The following is a 23060-nucleotide window of genomic DNA, read 5'->3' on the forward strand; positions in this document are numbered from 1 at the left end:
TAGAAGCAAAACCCTTTTCCTCATGTTTCCTAGAATAAAACTAAAGTTTGAATTTTCGTCGTAGCAGAATATGATCACTCACCACTGCAGGCAAAGCAGAGCAAACCTCAAAGTTAACCTCTAGGACTGGGAATCACTAAGTTAACCTATTTATATACTGAACAAGCAACCTAAAGGTTACCACTGGAACCTTGAAGCTCAAACCTGGCTCAGGCCAACGGTACAATTTGTCAGATTATACGCTCTTTGAAAAAATTTCATCAGTCAAGTGAAAGTCAACCCAAGCATGCATATCTGTACCCATTCATTATAGGCATAAATCCAGTGTTTTAAACATCCAAATTGAAAAACCATATAACCTCCCTGTAAGATCACTCAAAGGAAAATATTGACAAAGCAAGAAGGGTTTTCAAAGCATAAAAATTGAAAAACCATAAGGACCCACTACAACGTCACTCCAAAGGGAAATAAGGACAATGCAAAGCGCATTCACTTCCTTTGTTGGCTATGCCCCTGGAGGGCCAAATCAGGCACTGTCACAAGCACAAATAAATGGGAGAGAAGGGTTGATAATGTTGGATGGAAAAAAATGCCATGGAAAAAAGTTAGCGGATGCTGGAAATAAAGAAGGCCTTTAAGGATAGAAATGGTTGCCAAGTTTGACAAAAGGATTATAGAACACTTCAAACACGTCCTATCTAAATAATGAAAGATCATTTAACATTAGGACCATATAGTGTGGACTTGGATAATGGGAGATTTCAACAGAAAATGGGAGGTGAAACGGCTAGGTTCAGACTACTTAGATCACGGGAAACTTACAGTTTTGCACGAAGCAGTTGAAGGGCGCGACTTTTATTCTGAATCTGCGTTCTTTCTTCTGTACAGAAGATACGTATCCCTGTTGGTTTGTGGAAAAGATCAACAGCCGTCTCCACCTTGTTGACATTTTGCCCTACAACGGTAAAGTAGCAATAAATGATACCAAGCGCTTTAAGAAAATAATAATATTAGGTAAAATACTAAATTTGTAAACAGATTGAAGTGATAATAGTGGTTTTGCATTATTGTAAGGAATTGTTTCGATGATAATGACAATTTAGTCTGAAAATACCTCCAGCGCCCCCAGATCTAGCAGTTGTCAGTGTAATGTCCTTTGGATCAATAAACACGTCTATTTCATCTGCCTGTAAAATAACAACAATATCATAAGCCAATCTGTAATTTATTGGTGCAAAAATCTTTTTTTTTTGCTTTACTATTATACTCCTGCCATAAGGCAGGAGCCATTTAGCACTATCAAGGGTGAGCGCCAATACTGGAGATACAATGTATGATATGGAAAAATAAATTTATTTTTAAATTGAAGTCAAGGAGTTCAGAGGAAAAACAATAGCCCAAGCTCACATTGATATATAGAAAATGATAAGGGCATTATTTGGATAAGGCTAAAGGTGAAATTTAGTCAAACTGTTTTCAACATGAATGAGTGAATAATAATAATGTGTAATACTGACCCAAGTAATTGGGATAAGGATAATAACGAAGAAGGTGATATTTTACTATACTTTATTTAATTAAGATGATATTTTAAGAAATTCAATTTTCTTGGATCATTATTACAAATGATCCATAATAATCATTTCATATCATTTAAGACTGATTAGCGAAATCTTAGTCTTTATTTTCATATTCTTATTCAACAAACATTATGCCCAGTTCTCATGGACGCCCAACAAGTAATGATTATCTTAGTGAAGAATTCAGTAGTGGTGACAATGAATTTTAGGAATTCACATTTACACAAATAAATTACATGGATGGGCAAAAGATTAGATTTCCATGCTATAAATGCAGAAATAGAATAATACTTGTTTGTGATAACGTTACTCTTCATTTGTACAAAAAAGGTTTTCATGACAGACCACTAAATGGTACGATCATTGTGAAATATTGGATCATCAATCATCTGATTGGAAGTGTGACAGATTACACTGAATGGTACGATCATTATGAAATATTGGATCATCAATCTGATAGGAAGTGGGTGAAGAATTAAAAAAAACTATAATAATAACACATAAGAACTTTTTATTGAAAGTCATATGAAAAAAAAAAGTAAGTTATAATTGGATCTTCAATTGGAGAGGAAGAACCGGCTCTCCTAAATCCCTAACCGTTGGCTAGAGCCCTCTCAAAAAAGACTAAAACAAACACAAATAACATCTTTCAAAATAACAACATAGTTAGCCTTAAATAGGCTCCCTTTAATTCCCTCCCAATCAGCCCACTTTTCCTAAATAATTCCCTCTTTGAATTCAAATTAGATTTCTTGCCTTAACTAATTCCCTCTCAATTGTAATTAAAACTTTTCTAAACAATTCCCTCTTGATTACTCCTCCCTTCCTCTAAATAATTTTCACTTAGATTTTGAATTCAAATTAAATCTCTTGCACTAAATAACTTCCTTCTAATTGTAATTAAAACTTTCTTAAACAATTCACCTTTGATTAAGAACATTCCTAAACAGCTCCCTCTTGATTAGGAAACTTCATAATTTCTTCCCAATCAAACCGACCGGTTCATTAATACTCCCCTCCCAAAGTGCCAACTTGTCATCAAGGTGAAACAAAGGAAACTACTGCTGAAGCATCTGACAAATAGCATTGGACTGAAAAACGGACTATCACTGCCTCACTAGGTTGAATGATCCCTACCTCCAGCATCTCCCTGATAAATCTCTCGATCTCATCCTTCTAGAGTTAGGGAGAATGGTGCGGACGAACATTGATATGTGAGACCACTTTCTTCAAACTGATAGCATGCTCGTGTTCCTGCGAAGAAGGCAACCCCTAAACTGGCTGGAACACCTCTTGATATTGTCGTATGAGTTATTGAACCATGTCTGATGCTTCTATCTTCTCCCCATCTTCTTCTATTTTCGAACTTTGCAGCTCCAACAAAAATACTACTCCTTCGCCCCCCCCCCCCATACACACACACACACACACAAATGTTTAAAATTATGCAATTGGGTATTGAGACATTTTTTGTTTATGAGGTGAGGCATAAGCCTCAAGGCGTTTTGAGGTGTTAGTCTTAAAATTTAATTGCGTAAAGTCAAAATGAGTATTTTTTATATAATAATCAAATAATATATTAAAAGTGAACATAAAAAATAAATTATCTTATGAACACAAAAATGCACAAGATATAAAATGTGTTAAACTGAATTGAAATTCAAACATCATAATAATAAAACAACATAAAATATAGCTTAACTCAAAATTATATCTTTCCCAATATCATGTTCATTAATATTTGATTAAAAAAAGACATAGTAATGACATAGCAAATTAAAGGGTCATCAACACTGTCATCAATAAGGGGGTCTTGATTTAAATCATCATTATAATGAATTATTTCCTCCATTGCCTCAACACTTTGTGGGCTCCGAAAATTCGACCTCGGCCTCCGCCCGCACTATTTGCTTTTCTTTTTGGCGAGGGAGTTTTAACAAATTTAAGTTCCGTGGTAAATTTTGGGAAGGCAGATGGGTTTGTAGATAAGACACTACCCAGAGAATTCGCTCTCATTTTGCAAGGACTTCATGATCTGAGTTCTGGTTTCCTATAGGCACAAGCCCCTATAGTTAATTACCCCTCCGGATCACGAGAGAGAACTTTCGATTAAGGCTAGCCGTTAATTAGATACGTAGAATATACGTGTTATCTGGCATATAGTAGCAGCAATGGGTTATGGATTTGAAAATTCGGAAAATTTAGAAATTTGAAGGTTTTGGTATTTAAAAATGAAAATTTCACTATCTAGCACTTATAGCGGATGGTGGGGGGAATGAATGATAGACCCGATCAAGATCCCATGGTTCCGTCGTCTCGGGCCATTATGGTCCCTGGTCTACTTAGTCAGAGGAGGTAGTCGACCCAACATGACAGAAGGATCCTTGTCGGCAGCCATGGGTTGCTTCATCCAAGGGTACCTTGTAGACCTGGGGTGAATATTTGTCTAAGGGGATAAATTTGAATACATCTTAGCTAACAGAGGGCTTTGTGCCCTATCGATCATATCCTATTGATTCATATCTCAAGGATTTGATGCCAATAAGGAGCGTATCGGCTCTAGCCATAACCGGTATTTCGTGATGCCATTTAGCGGCAAAACCACTCGGTTCAGAAGGCCCTAGGTCATAACCGTTTATCCTGCGGTGTCATTTAGTGGCAAAACTGTTGGTTAGAGGACACGTGTCACGTCCTTACTGGCAGGAGACTGTTTGAGAATGGATCCTAGGGATATTTTCGACAAGGCATTAGCTCTATGTGAGATGAAGTGATTTTAATTTGTCAATCCGACAAATTGTTGCAGAGAGTGGATGGATTTGCTTTAAATGGTTGATGAATTAATTTTAATTTTAAATATCCTGAATTTGGATTTTTTTTTGGATTTTTGGATGATCTATAGGATTTTAGATACTTGAGTGGAGTTTGGATGGCATTTGAAAATATTTGTGAAGCCCTCCGGTTGAGATTTTCATGCAACACGGCCATCATCGAGGTGAATGAGGTCATTTCCATTTAAAGTTTGAACCTTATCGACTCTATTAATTTGCCGATAGGGGATCGAGTTTCGTAGGCTTTATCTCTTTGTTTGTGAATTTTCATTGTTGAAGGCCTAATATGAATGTATAAAATAAATACTCCGGTCGACTTCGTGACCGCATATTTATCCAATGATTCGAATCCTGTCTGCTCCTATTTTCCTGCTTAGGAGGATCGGGTTTCGTAGGCTTTATGCCTTTATTAGTGAATTTTGATTGTTATAGGCATTGACGACCTAATATGAATGTATTAAAACAAGTATATCGGTCATTATAACCGTATATTTGTTTGATGGTTCGAACCCTGTCAACTTCTATTGATCCGCATAGAAGGATCAGATTCGAACTTGAATTCAATTATTGACTCACGTAGCATCCCTAGACGTCACTTGTGTATCAATAACACGCTTGTCGAGGCCCATGCGAGTTTTGTGATTGCATTCACCCCTTTGTGTACCTATGTGTATACAGCTTATAGTGCACATGTAGGGGTACTTCAAAATATTTTAGTTGTGCGGGTAATTGTCATTTGAGTGCACACAACTTGTCATTTAAGAGCTTATACATGCCTTATGTCCGCTAATACGAGTGTCGTGGATCCAGTGGCGATATTATCTGGATATCCTGAGGCATCTCATCATCTTGTGGTTGACTCCCCTTTCTTGTTCACCGGGTAGAGTCTTTCTTGAAATTTATGGTCACTGCCTTATAAAGAACTCTTTTTTAAGACTTTCAGTGTAATAGATTTGTTGTTTCCGGTGATCGTGGATGGTAGAACTATTTTCTTCCTAAGTATAGGATTAAAATAAATTTTGGAACAGTAGGAAGTTTAGTTCTAATTTGTTCAAACATCCATTTCCTTCTGCCAGGGGATGTCCTTTGTACACCGAGTTGCCATCATACCCGACGTACTCGTAGATCTTAATCATTGTTGTCGTAGGTGACATTTGTACTTGTGTCCACAAGGGTTCATTGTACTTAAGATATACCCATTGTTGTTATCCACAGTAGCTCGTATTTATTTGCAGGGACCCATTCTATTTGCTACGATTTCCTGGAGGTATTCGTAGGAGATCCATTTTTCCTACATTATATCCACCTTTCACCAATCTCAAGTGGTTTGATGTTCGTACTTGTTTGTAGGGACGGGTCTTCCACTATCAATTGTTAGTGTTGCCATCTCAATCTACAAGCATTTGTAGGGACTGTCGTAGGAGTTTGTTGCATTATGCTTATACATGTTTGTGAAAAATTGTAAATCCTTCACATTTGCTCACGAACACGTGTTGAATGTACGGCAGGCCTCCTACAAAGGATTGTCGGTACTTGCACTTGTTGAATATCAAATATCCTCGGCTTGTAGAAGACAGGTGCATCTTCTTGTCACTGCCTTATTGTGGGTTGTATGAACATATTAACACTTGTGGTAGACTCAATCAAGTGACATTGTATGAAGATTGCATTTTGCTCCAAACTTTTCAAATACAACTTTGCTGCTAACTCGTTGTAGGATGAACTATTTTGTCGCTCATAGATAAATCTTGTTGAATGTGACAAGTCCTTTGTCGTTCGAGTGAGATTTGGATTTGTGAGGCTAGGTATAAATCCTTGCATACATGTTTGAGCTTGAGTTCAAGTGCATTCCAATATAGATCACTCGAGTCAAGTTCGCTGTGGTTCTTGTCAAATTCGAGTTCGAGTTCAGTTCGAATCAAATATGCTCCACTGTCAAGTCAGAGTATACTGCAGTTTCTTTGAGTTCAAAATTTGCATGATTGTTCAAATCAAGTTATGCACAGATTTGTTTGAGTCATTTATCAGATGCTTATATTTCTTTGAGTTTTTTCTTTGTGTCATTTTCATCCCATTCTAATTAAGTTCAAAATATTCATTATTAGTCATTTGCATTTGGTCCACAAGTCTAAGCATAAGTTCTCTGTTGTTCTTTGAGTTCAAACTTGGTCCTCAACTTATTCATTTTATTTCAAAACAGGCCCGATTACAGTCATATTTCACCCAAAATTTCGGCAACCTCCCGACGTCTCCGCCATTTAGGGAAAAACTACGAAAAACTGAGCCTTTCCAACCACACTAAAAAAAGCGTGTATGATAGGTGCCCTCTTTCGAGGACACCACGACCGTGTAAAGTCTTTGTCCCCACCACGCTAAGAAAAGCGTGTATGGGTCTTCGGTACCTGTTACAAGAGAAGAATAGTCGTTTCCCCGCAGGTACAAAGCCGCCTACGAGTACTTATGTCCCGGTCACGCTAAGAAAAGCGTGCACTAGGCTTACCTGCCTTGTCGCATGCGTCGCACCGGAGTCTCTCCTACCACACTAATAAAAGCGTGTATAGGTGGTTAGCCATTTCATCACACACACTGAGGGCAGGGTTTTAAGGACCAAGGGGTCGCTCGTCTACCTCGTCATAGGTGTCGCGCTGGGTTCCCTTCCCACCATGCTAAGAAAAGCATGTATGGTCGATTTGCCAGCCCGACACAAATATCGAGGGGAAATTCTTCTTTTTCTTTTTTTATGAATTGTTATTAATAATAATTAATTAGCATTAATTTTAATTAGATTAATTAATTATAATTAATTAATAATTAATTATATTAAAAATAAATCAATCATGATTAAGTTTAATTAATCATGATTGATTTATCATTAATGATAATTAATCTTAATTAAATATAATTAATTATAATTAAATCTAATTAATTAAAATTAATTAAAGCTAATTAACCATATTAAAAATAATGAAATAAAATAAAAATAAATAAAGTAAAGTAAAAAAAGAGGCCCTAAAAGGCTGTTTGGCATGGGATTTGGCCACAAGAGCGTGTGAAAGGGGGAGATAGCCGCCTTCACAGTGGCAAGCGAGCTCCTGTTCGTGCTTCTAATCCGACGGGTAGGGAAGGTCGTCGAAGCTACGAAGTTTTAAGCAGAGGGATCGGAGAAGCACGCGAGAGGGAAGAAAGTTATCCTCACTAGCGGGCTCGCATTCTTGCTTCAGATCAAAATGTCATAAATTCCGCTCGAACAGGAGGGAACGATGTCGGAGGAGCGAAGTCGTCCAGCAAGGGGGAGCCGCAGTAGTGCGCCAAAGGGAAGAAGTTATCCTCATGGCGAGCGAGCGCCTGTTTTTGCTCCCGATCAAACTGTCATAATCTCCATTCCGACAGGCAGGGAAAGTCGCTGGAGAAGCGAAGTCGAACGCCAACGAAGGAGCTGGAGGAGCCGTCGAAAGGGAGAAAGTTGCCTTCACAGTCGCGAGCTCCCGTTCTTGCTTCTGATCAAAGCCTCGTAACTTCCGATCAGACAAGGAAAGGAAAATCGTCGAAAGAGCGGACAGCATCGAGAGAGAGCGAAAGAGAGAGCGTGATCGTGAAAGAGAGCGAGAGAGGAAAAGATCAAGGAGGTCATAGGCCTCATTTCCTCTCGATATTCAATGACACAAATGCATCGTGCGGGTAATATGGGGAGAGCGTCGCGGTCGTGTTCGCGACGTGCGATGTACGACGTGCGACGTGCGACGTGCGACATGGGAGAGGAAGAGAGCAGGTGAGATTTGATTTTTTTTTCTTTTTTTGTTTCAGAAATGGGTCAACACACTTGTGGAGTATAATACCTCTCAATCCGCTTTTTTCTCTTATATATCAGTTATCTTTCTCTTCCCTAAATATTTTTCATCAATATAAAGATCAATAATATTTTAAGATAAATAAGTTCTAACAAAAAAAAAATTATGTATTTTATTTAATTTTTTTCCTTTGTACTTGCCCGTGGTGGATGTAGATGCTCAATTTCTATCACCATCGAAAAAATCAACATTAAATCTTCCTCTCGCAATTCAGATGGTGTAACCTCCACTTCATCATCTACAAACCACTTGTCATCCGATGCCATATCCTCACAAATCAAAAGATCTTTGTCATCTTTGAACCCTTTCTTCTTTAAGTTCCTTTCTTTCAATATTTTATTATACATAATGTATAATAAGGAATTCATCCTTAAAATTATCAGTGAATTTCTCTTCTTTGTATGCACGTGGTTGTACGTGCTCTAGTTGTGTTCACATCCCGATAAAGAGCACGTTAATCACAAAATCTTCCAGCAAAATGCTGCAATTCTGAAGTACCATCACCAAACTAAATCTGGCATTCAACTGAGATTTATATGAGCGTAATTAGTACATATGGAATGACTTTTAAATAAATGAGTATATAATATAATAAAAAAACAAATAAACTTATCTGGAGATCGCTTAGAATTAGTATCCTTTGCTTGTTGTAATCCAAAAAAAATATTTTCTATTTTGAAATGATATCAGTTGCAAATCAACATTTGATCTTTCAGTTGAATTTGCTTTGAGTCTATTCACGCAATGATATAATCCTAAGTTTATCTCAGAACTTATAGACTTATTATCTGCATATTGATATTGAGGGTTCAGAAAATAACATGATGCATACAAATACTGATGAAGCTGTATCATCAATAGTACTCCAAATTTCTCTGTAGCTTTCCTCTTCTCCTCCTAAATTATGGGCAATCATTTCCTTTGTTACATCCGTAGCATTGTATATAAAGCTCATTGTAGGCTTCATTTTTTGCATCTACCATCCTAAGAACTTGCATTAAGAGCCTAGTGGTTGTGATCGCATACATGACACTATCAAAATTTATCATTTAGAATGATTTTTCGAACCTCTTTCCCCTAAGATTTCTTTGCTTAAGCGCAACTCAACAACTATGGATCCACCGGGTGCAAGGTATGTATGCGCGGTTTTTTTTTGTTTCCCTTTAGTTCCTCTGAGTACTGTGTGGAGGTCAACACATCCGTAGCATTGTATATAAAGCTCATTGTAGGCTTCATTTTTTGCATCTACCATCCTAAGAACTCGCATTAAGAGCCTAGTGGTTGTGATCGCATACATGACACTATCAAAATTTATCATTTAGAATAATTTTTCGAACCTCTTTCCCCTAAGATTTCTTTGCTTAAGCGCAACTCAACAACTATGTAGAGAGAAACATAGACTCTAACGGTTGTCTAGCATCCAATATACTCTCCATAGTCAAATAAGCACTGGAGTTCCTATACTGAGGCAACTCCTCAAGCCCTTCAAGGATGAGATCAATAAAATGTACGACACAAGGAGTCTAATATAAATGTTTCCTCTTCTCCATAAGTTTAGTCCCCATAGCCCTATAAGAACTGGTGTTATTTGTTATCACTTGGACAACTAAGTGCGCTCCAATCTCCTCAATAATACTATCTAGTAATCCAAAGATAAACTCAGTATCTTTTACTTGATCAGATGTCTCAACTGAATTAAAAAATACAGTGTCATGTGGGTTGATGATCAATATATTGATTAAAATTTTATTTTTCACATCAGATCATCTATCAAACATAATTGTAAAACCTGTCTGGGCAAAAGTCCTCTTAATTTCCTCAATACTTTTTTCAGTATTACTCAACTCTTCCTTCAAAATTCATGTCCTCAGATCATGCATGGATGGAGGTTTGAACTCTCTTCCAGAAGCTTCAATTGAATGAATCATATTGTGATAAGAAGGAGATGTTACAACATGAAATGGGATAACATTCTAATAAAAGAATCTACCTACATCCATACATACTCAGATTTGTGCATCCCTAGCATTCTTTGGGGTCATTTTCTGTGAAATAAAAGGCTTTGTATTCTTGTTTATCCTTTGATATGTTCACCACATAATGATTCATAGGACCCCTTGTATCCCTACTGGACATGGGTTGCAATGAGGAAGATGAATCCCGCTCTCTCCCAAGTAGGAGCCCACGTCAACTCTATCCTCCAACTGCTTATGTCCTAGGTACTTTGACATTACAGACTTGTTCATGTGTGTTTTGATTTCCTCTCTGTCTCAAGTACTTCGGCACATGGTGCGATATTTTTTGTGTGATTCGAATAGGTGCTCCTTCATCCTAGTCACACCACCTTTCATTACTTTTTAACAATAATTATATATCAAATATATGTATGACTTAAGGCCATCTCCCACATAAACTTGAGTGCTATACTTTCATGCCAAATCCTTCCTATAACCCGATGTGATTTTATCTTTGCTTCTAACCATCCTCTAGAAAAATCTACAATAAGAAATTAAGAGCATGAAATATTTGAACTCTTCAACAATTAATGCATACATATTTACTTTGATTGGATTTTGACTAACATAGTTTTAATTTTCAGGGCTTTGGAAGAATATACATGAAGTGGTTTGAAAATGTTTTAATTATTGTTCAAAGATGATTGAAGATGGATTTATGATGTTTCAATCACTACACAATCAACAATTGAAGATAATCAAATTTATTTGGGTTAAATGGCTTGGATCTTATAAGAATCAGAATGACATTCTCAAATCATTGCACTGTGTTGCTTGGTCCAAAAGCTCTTTGCTAGAGACCATGATTGACACATCACATATCTTAGCAAATATGAAGGAATTATAATTCAAATCAAATGCAAACCAATACCAAAACTGATGCATCAGTACACAAGTGATTAGTGACAATAAACAATTACTATGATATCAAATTAATCATTTTTGACGCAATCATTATTGTAGTTGTTCAACAGTAAATGCGCATTTCAACGCAATTGTTATGGTTATATTTGTATATACAACTATGTAGGTGGATGTCTACATTTGTGATGGTTATATTTGTATATACAACTATGTAGGTGGATGTCTACATTTGTGCATGTGAACGTAGTGTGTGAAAGTGAGCTTGTTTTAATGAATGCAAAAAAAAATACAATGCACACTTTTTATATTATTATAAAAAAAAAACCTTAAACATGCAAACATGAATAGACACAAACAATATTACCCATTTATATGCAAACATATCTATTTGATGCATATACATCAGAAAAATCTATATTTAAAATGTATTAATATTTGAACAAAAATTCAAGTTAGACAAAAGTATTCAATCAATTAACTAATTATTCTTTTGAAATTTAATAACCTATCCAAACTATGTGACATATCTATAACCAATACAATTCAAAGAATAACCAAAATAAACATGATGCTAAAATTTTATAAATGATGCTAAAAGCTTAAACCGAGATTATAAACTAAGGGCAGACGAGCACAAAATGACCAAAAAAAAAGACAAAATCACAATTTCGAAGAAGGAGAAGCATATGCAGTTGAACAGGAACAACGTACACAACAGACACGAGCACGAAACATCATCGAAGATGGCAAAGCAGAGGTGGTCGAACAAGCGGGCCAGGTAGAACATGAAAGAAAAAGGCAAAGAAGATGTTATGGTTCAACAGATGAAGTCAAACATCAGAGAAGTCAAACATGAATGTATAGACGCTGCTCAATTAAGTTTAGTTTTAATACATTAATTTAGTGTTATTTCGAGGCGAACTTCTCACATTATTGAGGTGTTGACCCCAACAGATATACCCAAGAAAAAAAAATCAAAATCAAAATACCTGTAAACCGTTGGATCCATGAAATCCTCCGCAAATCCAGTCGTTCGGCGCCGTCTGCGTCGTATCCCGAAAATCATGCGTAAATCCTGCTCAAATTCTGCGATCCGTAGCTCCGCTCGCGTCATTAAATACCGGACCCAGACGAAGCTCTTCTCCCGTTCGAACTCTCTGTCCCGACGCTCTTCCTCTCCACGACACTCCCACGACGCTCTCTGGCTTCCGACTCTTGCTCACACCCGAAGCCAGAGTCCCTTTTTCCGATTGCTGGCCCTCCTCCGATCTCCATCCAGCCCCGATTTCCTATCCCGAACTCCTCCATCTCAGCCGACGTCGAAGCCCCGACCTCCTCCGCTTGCGGGAAAATAACTGTTTTTCTTGCAAAATTAAAAAAATACTTTCTTGCAAAATATTTTCAAAAAAATACCCATACACGCTTTTCTTAGCGTGGTGGGGTATCAAAAAAATACACGGCCGCAGTGTCCTCGAAAGAGGGCACCTATCATACACGCTTTTCTTAGCGTAGTAAGAAAGGCCCAGTTTTCCGTAGTTTTCCCCTAAACGGGGGAGACGCAGGAAGGCTACCGAAATTTCGGGGAATGCAATACTACACTTGGACTTGATTGCACTCGGATGACATGCAAGAACAACGAAGGACTTGTAATTGGACTTGTGGACTTGATTCAATTGACCTAAATAATATGAACTCAAATTTAAAAGAAAAAAGAAAAGAGGAACATGATCTTGGGCATTTGAACTCAAGCAAATACTTGAGTTGAACTACAGGGGACATAGAACTTCAACTTGCCATTTGAACTTGAACTCAACAAGACTACGAGGACTTGAACAAAGACTTGGACAAGCGATGACAGACTTGTGGACTTGATTTAGACTAAATGACATTAACTTGAACTTAAACTAAATTGAGAATTCAAGCTAAGTCCAAACGAGTTGATCTCAAATGCAAAGAATTCATCTTGGACTTAAATGGTCTCTAATCAAATGACATTAAGCATATGATGAATTTGAACATGAAATGGGTTCAAATGCAACAAGGATTTGAACCAAGAAGTGAAGCATCATAGTGGTTTGTCATGACCTCAGCTTCATTGACACGTTTAAATAATTCCTGAAAGTTAGAAGCACATAACATTACCTAAATCTGCAGGAATGACAAAAGAAATATCAACCGAATGAATCCAAACAAAAAAATTCAAGGGGAATAGGTTCTCTGCTGACCGCACTTCATAAGAATTGGAAGACCATTTAATAGAAAGTTACTCTTGGAGTACAACCTGCGTGCTTAAGATAGTAAGGCAAGTGATTGTCAATTTTAACTAACATTCAGTAAATTTTCAGCATATGTTTTTATAGCCTCTGTTATATTATGTTACTCCATCTTGCACACTGTTCAAATGTCTTTACGTTATCTCATAAAACTAATCTTACCCTCCTACTGTTTTGGCAGTTTCTCCTGCATTCACCCTAGAAGTGACGCGCCGTATGACCTAAAAATAGCAGGAAGTGTGAAAAGGGCTGCTGCACTGACGCCCTGGTGCAGTGTTAAATAAGCAAGGGTTCCTACATCATTTGCGGATGTGGGAAAATAAGCTAGTCCATGAAAGTATGATTAGGATAGGAACTTAAAATATAGGTTCTCCTACAAGTTAAATTAATTGAATTAATAGATATTATAATTCTGTTAACCTTCGTACAATACCCAAAAGAAGACGAAAACAACGACAAAAAAATATACCTCGTATCCCGTCGGATCCACGAACTCCGCTGAAAATTTCCCGCGAATCCTGCCGAAGATCTGCCGAGGTACTGTACATCAGCGCCGAATCAATCGCTGGTCCGCGATTTTTGCTCAAATCCTACGACGATAGCCTCGATCGCACCTCCCTCAGAGTCGTTAAATACCGACCCAAAGCCCTCGCTCTTGGCTGCTCTCGGACGACCCGCTCCCTCATTCGCTGCTCTCAGCTCTCCCATACGCAGCTCTCTCTTGCTCCGACTCCCTCCACTCTTCCATTTCACGATCAAAGCCTCCGACTCTTGCTCACACCCGAAGCCAGAGTCCCATTTTCCGATCGCTGGCCCTCCTCCGATCTCCATCCAGCCTCGATTTCCTATCCTGAACTCCTCCATCTCAGCCGACGTCGAAGCCCCGACCTCGTCCCGATCCCTTGGCTTCGTTCGATTTCAGAGAGAGAGAGAGAGAGAGAGAGAGGGAGAAGCCGATCCTACCTCTACCATTGCCGTTCGACTTTGCTCTTTCCACGACTCCCTCTTCCGGTCGGATTGAAAGTTACACATTTTGATCGGAAGTGGGGAGACGAGCTCGCTTGCTTGTGAAGGTAACTTTCTCCCTTGCTACGCGCTACTCTAGCCAAATCCCACTAATCTGCCGAGCAGAGGGATTAAATAAATTTATTTTATTTTAAAATAATATAAAATAATTTTAATTATAATTATATTATTTAAATATAATTAATTATAATTATTTTTTTAATTAATCATAATTAAATAATTATAACTAATTAAAATAGTTAACTAAAATTCATTAAAATTAATTAAAATGATAAGTTATAATTAATTTAACTTTAATTATAACTCATTAATTAATTTCAATAAATAAAAATGTTAATTAATTATTTTAATTAATTACAAATGATTAATTAAATGTAATTATTTAATTAATTATATTTAAATGGTATTGATTATAATTAAAAGAAATGCTCTTGCCTCGATCCTCATGCCGCCATCTACAACCTTGCGAAGGTATAACTCCTAAACTCTAAAACTCTGAGAACTCGTTTCAACGCATGCGTCGAGACAAGACGACCCACCTATACACGCTTTTCTTAGCGTGGTGGGAGGAAGTGCGTCCCGACGCTTGCGACGAAGCGGGTAATCACCCAAATACCTTCTTTGAAGTTCATATCGCCTTGGAAACCCTACCTATACACGCTTTTCTTAGCGTGGTGGATAGGGAGCCCGATGCGATGCGTACGACGAAGCGGGAATACCTATAAGTACCCGCTTGCGAGGAAATAACTGTTTTTTTTTTTTTTGCAAAATATTTTCAAAAAATACTTTCTTGCAAAAATATTTTTCAAAAAATACTCATACACGCTTTTCTTAGCGTGATGGGGAATCAAAAAATTACACGGCCGCGGTGTCCTCGAAAGAGGGCACCTACCATACACACTTTTCTTAGCGTGGTGGGAAACGCCCAGTTTTCCATAGTTTTCCCCTAAACGGGGGAGACGCCGGAAGGCTGCCGAAATTTCGGGTGAACATAATGCTGCACTTGAACTTGGATTGAACTCAAAGGACGATCGAACTTGGACTCGGACTCGTGAACCTTTGAACTTGAGAAGACAACGGACTTGTGGACTTGATTCAATTGACTTGAGTAAACCTAAACTCAAATAAACTTGAAAGTGTAAAATTTTAACTATATTTGGTGAGAAGAACAAAGAGCTAGATTTTAATTGAACTCAAAAAACTTGTGGACATCGAACTTGAACAAGACATGGATCCAAGAGAATTTTGATGTGGACTTATAACTTGAACTATAATATGACTTGACTTTGAATCTCATGTGATTCAAAAGAGCCATTTGAGCTCAACAGGACTTATACTTGAATTTGCAAGGGCTACATGAAGACATGAACTTGAACTTGCAAATGAACATGGACTCAAACTTGGACTCTACAAGATCACAGGAGACTTTAATTTGGGACTCGAGATTGAACAATTTGAGCAAGGACTAAGCTTGCTAGTTGAACATTTGGACTTGACTTGAACCAAATGACATTAACTTGAAAATTGAATTTGAATCCCAACACTAAATTCTTAATGAAGGATAAAGAAGTCTCATTTCAATACTAAGTGAATTTGTGGAAAATCTTGGAATGAACTTCAACGTGTAATAGAAGACTTGTGGCGGAAGATCTTCAAGTATAAGTGACATGCAAATTGAACATACTAGTTCCTTACATACACTAAGTATCAATTCCAAGTATAACTCGCTTGAGAAATAAACAAGAGCTTCTACCTGTAAGCTATAGCGTAAGATCTCCAACGAATGTCAAAGAACTGTCATAATGCAAGAGCTATCAAGTGATATGCCCACAAACAATAATAATTTAATGTCAAACAAATGCAAGGAGTCTCTGCAAGTTATAACATTCAATACACAACATGAAATGTTCGCAAGTAGAGGTAGACGATGTGTAACAAGTACAAATGTCTGTAGAGAATTCACTATGCATACAACATGTAATCTATAAGAAGGATGCAAGGAGTCTAAGATGCTTATACATCCTACCAAAAGGCAGTGGAAGGTAGATGCACCTGTCTACCACAAGCTGAGGAGATTTGATACTCAACAAATGCAAGTACCTACAATCATTTGTAGGAGGTCCGCCGTACATTCAACACAATGCTCACAAATGAATATATAATATGTGCAAAAAGATCTGCAACACATACGATCTCTCTACGAAGACGAATGTATGTGTCACATGCCACCCATGGGTAGATGCATAAAGACTACAGTAAATGCAGTATCCTGTAGTCAGCTTCAGTCTAAGGATGAATACATCTGCTTCCAGCAGTAGTGGCTGTATTTTAAAGACCAAAATTACAGCAGAATGCATAAAGAATACAAGCTCCTATGATCTTTTACAATCCAAAGCAGGAGATTAGTTAGTGCCCTACGATCCACCTGCAGAAAGCAACAAGTAGTACACGACAGTCTACCTGTACGAAGCAGCGAATAACTATAGTCAAAAGCTGTTACGCCACGCCACCGGATCCGCAACTTCTATGCAAGCGGGCAGAAGGCGTCTACAAATACTTTCAAAGTACCCCCACGTGCACTATAGTTTGTATACACATAGGTTCACTATAAGGGGTAAAAGAAATTATAAAACCCGCATGGGCCCCGACGAGCGTGTTATTGGTACACACGTGACGTCTAGGGATGCTGCACGGGTTATCAAATTTTAAACCCGATCCTCCTTAGCAGGTAAAAAGGAGTCGATCGAGTTTAATTATAAAATGCCCCCAAACCCGCATTGGCCTCGGCGAGCGTATTATTGGTACACACATGACGTCTAGGGATGCTGCGCAGGTTGACAAGTGAATTCGAATTCGAACCCGATCCTTCTATACGGATCAATAGGAGTCGACAAGGTTCGAACCATTAAGCAAATATGTGGTCATGGCGACCAGAATATTTGTTTTAATACTCATATTAGGCCTTCAAAGCCTAAAATCAGAGAATTCACTTACAAGGGCATAACACCTACGAAACCCGATCCTCTGTCGACAGCCCGACAGAGTTGACAGGGTTCAATCCATAAAGCGGAATGACCCCAAACACCCTGATGATGGCCGTGTTGAATGCAGATCTTAACCGGAGGGGTTCCCAAATATTTTCAAATGTCCCCCAAATATCCAAATATCTTCCAAACTCCACCCACGATGCCAAAATCCAATAAATTCCAAAGTCCAGATATTTAAAATTTGAAATTCAACTATCCCAACGCTTAAAGCAAAATCCATCCACCCTCCGCAACAGTTTGCCGGGGTGGACAAATTAAAGTTTACTTCAGCTCACAAAGAGTCAAATGCTTAGTCGAAAATATCACTAGGATCCATTCTCAAACAATATCTTGCCAGTAAGGACGTGGTACGTGTCCTCTAATAACAAGGATCCTTCTGTCAGGTTGGGTCGACTACCTCCTTTGACTAAGTAGACCAAGGACCACGATGGCCCGGGACGACAGAATCATGGGATCTTGATCGGGCCCATCATCCATTCCCCCACCATCCGCTTTAAGTGAAAGATGGTGAAATTTCTATTTTAAATACTAAATCTTTCCAAATATCCAAACATTTCAAATCCAGACCTATTGCTGCTACTATATGCCAGATAATACGTATCTTATACGTATCTGATTGACGACTAGCCTTAATCGAAAGTTCTCTCTCGTTATCGGGAGGGGTAATTAACTATAGGGGCTTGCGCCTATAGGAAACCAGAACTCAGATCATAAAGTCCTCGCAAAATGAGGGCGAAATCTCTGGGTAGTGTCTTATCTACAAACCCATATGCTTCCAAAATTTACCCCGGAACTTATTCAGTTAAAACTCGCTTGCCGAATAAAAAGAAAAGCGAGCGGAGGCCGGGGCCAAATTTTCAGAGCCCACATGAGGCGAAGCATGTCTCATTGCGTGCCTTAGTATAATCGAGGCGTACGCATCACCAAAAGATCGCGGTGCGTCCGATTCGAAGCACTGCGTGAAGGAATTGCGAAGAGGCGCACCTTGATTACCCAATTTTAAACAATGTCCCCCCTTGGAAGTGGTTCCAAAGATGGCATCTTCTCTTTCTTCCCCAAAATTTCTACCTCTCGATTCTCATTCATTGTCCCTATATTAGGGTTTCACCCATTTTCTTGTCCAGTAAACGATGCTATCGCCTCCAACGTTGTAGTTTGGTTTAGCCATCGAGCAACTTTTTCATCATCTCCTCCATGATGGAAAATTTCCGACCGATCTATTCATGGACGACTGAAATTTGAGTTTGAAGATATGAAATTTTAAATTTCAATTGTTAGATTTCCCTTCCAACACTTATATCTTTCTTCCTACCATAGGTACACGGGTCTAGGCTCTGATACCAATTTGATAAGAAGTTGATATATAAATTAGTAAAACTAGGAAGAACTAAAGAAGAACAGATAATAACTTTTTATAGAAAGTATATGAAAGAAAAAAATAAGATACAATTGGATCTTCAATTGGAGAGGAAGATCTGGCTCTCTCAAATCCCTAGCCACTAGCTAGAGCTCTCTCAAAAAAGACTACAAAAAACACAAATGACCTCCTTCAAAATAACAACATAATTAGCCTTAAATAGGCTCCCCCTAATTCCCTCCCCAAAATCAATCCCTTTTCCCTAAATACCCTCTTAGATTTTGAATTCAAATTACATTTCTTGCTCTAAATAATTGCCTCCCAGTTATAATTAATTTTTTCCTAAATAATTATCCCTTAATTGAATTCAAATATTTAACCACAAAGGATGACTCCAAATTTACCAACTTCAGTAAAGTCAGCATTGGGAAGCACATTTTTCATAGCTCAAGTCTGAAGCCTGAATGAGTGTAAGATGTCGGATGCAACAAGCCCAAATATGACTGGATCGCTGGCAGCTCCATCTACTCAATAAGCCATAAGAAAGGCCGTAGTAGAGGAACCCCCATCTCACCAACCAGAGGACAAAGAGCTATCAAATCCTAGCTCTCCCGATCTGATAAACTCAAGTGAATCAGATTAAAGTTTTCTCAAGTGGTTAAGGATCAATATACTACCTACGTTCGGTGCTATCAATTGAATCCAAAACCTGCAAATCCTTCAACAAATCCGTAAAGCACAAAGCGATGATTGAAGAAACTTTTCTTCAACAAGTCCGCCAAAGCATAAAGCAAAGGACCGAAGAAAATTATCCCAATGTTCACACAAAGCCCAAGGCTGAACTAAGAGGATTCTGTCATCAACAAGTCTGTTATGCACAAAACTCTACACCAATGACTTTTCGCCATCGACCTAATACAAACCTAAGCGTCTAGATCACCGGCATCTACTCCTTCATCAAGCCAGCCAAAGCAAGAAGCATAGGGCAGAAGGTACAAAAAACTATATGACAAGTCAGTAAAGACAAATCAGGTAATTCTCCATCAATGTCCACAGCACAAAGCACAGGGCAAAAGAAATCAGTATCTCAACCATCTATTGATACATCTAAGAGATCTATGGAGGAAGAAAATCTTAGTGTGACATTCAAGCGAATTTTTGGAGATCCACTAAATGATAGCTTATGTGTGATATCTAGATCAAATATCTAGAGATCCACAAGGCCAAATAGCATACAATAAACGTGATGCGCTCTAGACGCGTACCACATTTATTGGGGGGCATTTGTTAACCCCTGTATAAAGAGTAAGAAGGGAAGAAAGTAGAAATCCAACGTATATACCTTATGTTCGGCGGATCCACGAATTCCGCCGTGAATTCGGCGCCAAATAGGTCATCTCCCACGATTCCTACATGAATCCCGCCTCGGTTCTTCTCCATGAAGCTCCATTTCCCTTCACCAAGCCAGTCTCCTTCGCGATCCCATCGCCCTTCCCTTATTCGTAAGCTGAGAGAGAGAGAGAGAGAGAGAGGGAGAAGAAGCTTTCTCCCTGCATGAAGCCAAGCTTCTACCTCCACAAGCCCGACGCCTGTAGGCCGACAAACCCGCAAGCCCCGATTCCTCTTGCCTTATCTCCCCAATTCACCCCCCCTCTTGGGGTGTTATAGTCATCCAACAGTACCTTCGCGGGGTTGTCGGTGTTGGCACGTGGATTAAGGTAAGATCACTATTAATTTCTAATTAATTATAAATTAAATTCAACTAATTTATAATTAATCTTAAAGTAAATATAATTAATTATATATTAAATGTAATTAATTATAAATTAAATCTAATTAATTTGTAATTAATTTTAAATTAAATATAACTAGTTGTAGATCAAATACAACTAATTATAGTTAATTTATCACTAATTATGAATTAAATGACCCTCCTCTTGCCTCGGTCTACGAGCTAGCACCGTCATCATCAACCCCACGAAGGTACGAATATTTCCAAAACTCAAAACCCTACTTCAATGTTCGTGGCGGACCACAAAACTGCCCATGCACGCCTTTGTTGCGCATGGTGGGATGGGACTTTGGTGCGGCACCTACAGCAAGGCGGGGTCACTCATAAGTACCCCCGAGCGGAGGGAAAACAAACTATCTTTTTAAACGGGTACCGTCAAAGACTGCTTTTTAAAAAAAAATGCTTTTAAAATCCTATGCACGCCTTTGTTGGCGTGGTGGATGAAAAAACAAAAAATACCGCTGCAGTGTCTCACAAACACCAACTGTGCATGTCTTTGTTGATGTGGCGGGTAGGCGGCCTCTTGGTTTTTTCCCCTTAACGAGGGAGACGCCGGGAGGCTGCCGAAATTTTGTTCAAAAAAGACAAGGACTTAGAACAAACAGTGGACTTTATTTGGACATCAAATGAACTTAACTTGGGCATAATTTAAGACAAAATCAAGCTTAAATCAAAATTTAATCAAGAGATGTTGTAAGGAATGAGAACTTGATTCAAACTTGATCAATAATGAACTTGAAAGACAACGAAGGTTGAACTGAACTTGATTGAACTCATTTTGAGCTCGGACTTGAACTTTACAAGGACTACAGGAGACGCATGACTTGAGCTTGCTACTTGAACTCAAGCAAGGATTTGATTTGGACAATAAGACCTGGACTCAAGCTTGGACAATGATTTGAACTAAATGCACTTGAACTTAAACTTGAACTTGATATGACATGGATAATTTGGACTCAAATTCAAATGAACTAGAACCTCAACTTAAATGAATTATGAATGAATGATTTGAACACAAACGAAAATGTTGAAGACTCATTTTGGGACTCAAACTAATTGAGACCTCAGTGGATATGATTTGGACCATTTGAACTCAAAATTCAAATGATCAAATGACTCAAATCAAAGTTGATTTGAACTTGACTTGAATCAAAAGACCACATGAAACTCAAGGATGATAAATATTCAGTGTATATGAGTGGAATTCAATCAGATTGAAGCATTCGAATGATTGCAAGCAATTATCAATGAACAAATTATCATGTAGATCATGAACTTTTCTTAAAGGGATCTTCAATGTGTGGTTTAATGTCCTTGTCAGTGGATCCACAAGTTCATTCAAAGAAGTTGGATAGCATTTAACGAAAGAATCCCCCAATGAATGATACAATCCGTCCACAATGATTATGCCAATCCAGATGCTGATGTTAAGTGGAAATAATGATAATGTTGTTATTCATGCCATGAGCCTTCAAGAAATATAGTGGGCATAATGATTTGCTATTTGTTATACACAATAAATGCAGCATGCTTGCAAACATCAAGGGGAAACAACTTGATTGCAATAGTGTATTAGTGTGTTCATGGATAGAACACCAAAGCTCATACACAACTGATGTCACTCAAGTGTAAACAAATACACTAGACTCCCTCAAATGACAACAACCAGCACATATGAAGAAATGGATGGTAAGAAATCACATCAAATACAAATACAAATGCTTGTGAGTAGTATTAAAAGATCTGCAATACATACAATCTCTCTACGAATACAGATGTATGTATAATATGTCACCCATGGGTAGATACAGAAAGACTTCAGTAAATGCAGTATCATGTAGTCAATTTCACTCCGTGAATAAATACGTCTACCCACCTACATGCAGCAATAGCAGATGTATTGAAAAGACCAAAAACCACTGCAAAATGCATGAAGAATGTGACAACCTACTTACGAGCTATAATGCAAGACCTCCAATGGGCATTATAACAGGTTCGTGAGAACTATGCCAGTCGAAGTGCGAATCTCCAATCAATAACAATGTTAATGATGTCATTCATGTTATAATCTGATTGCTGATGCAATGAAAAGATCGTATTGCATGTAAAGAGTTGTTTAGAGGTAACAACGAGAAGTATGCGATCAACATATATATGAAAAAACATATCACAATTATAAGCAAATAGAAGAAATAATCCTGGAGAAATTGATTGTCACCAAGAATAATTGATTGGTGGACTAATGTATGAGTTTGATAAAACTCAGCCACCTATGAATATAATGAGTCCATGTGAATGATGATAGAAAATACAAGCATTAACAAACATGAGGCAGGAGATTAGTTAGTGCACTACGATCCACCTGCAGAAAGCAACAACTAGTGCACGACAGTTTACCTGTGCAAAGCAACGCACAACTCTATTCAGAAG

General features: G+C 38.1%; 1 protein-coding gene across 1 annotated transcript in view; it reads right to left on the reverse strand.

Moving 5' to 3' along the window:
• LOC110100159 (peptide chain release factor APG3, chloroplastic) overlaps positions 1-23060 on the reverse strand; it is a 70364-nt gene that overhangs the window by 16914 nt on the left and 30390 nt on the right. The window contains exons 10-11 of the mRNA XM_028692027.1: positions 1115-1187; positions 823-955 (exon numbers count right to left, since the gene is read on the reverse strand). Coding sequence (XP_028547860.1) covers positions 823-955; positions 1115-1187 — 206 coding nt within the window. The remainder of the gene's footprint in view (positions 1-822; positions 956-1114; positions 1188-23060) is intronic.

Source organism: Dendrobium catenatum, unplaced genomic scaffold, assembly GCF_001605985.2.
Source record: "Dendrobium catenatum unplaced genomic scaffold, ASM160598v2 original_scaffold_105874, whole genome shotgun sequence".
NCBI classification, from domain to species: Eukaryota; Viridiplantae; Streptophyta; class Magnoliopsida; order Asparagales; family Orchidaceae; genus Dendrobium; species Dendrobium catenatum.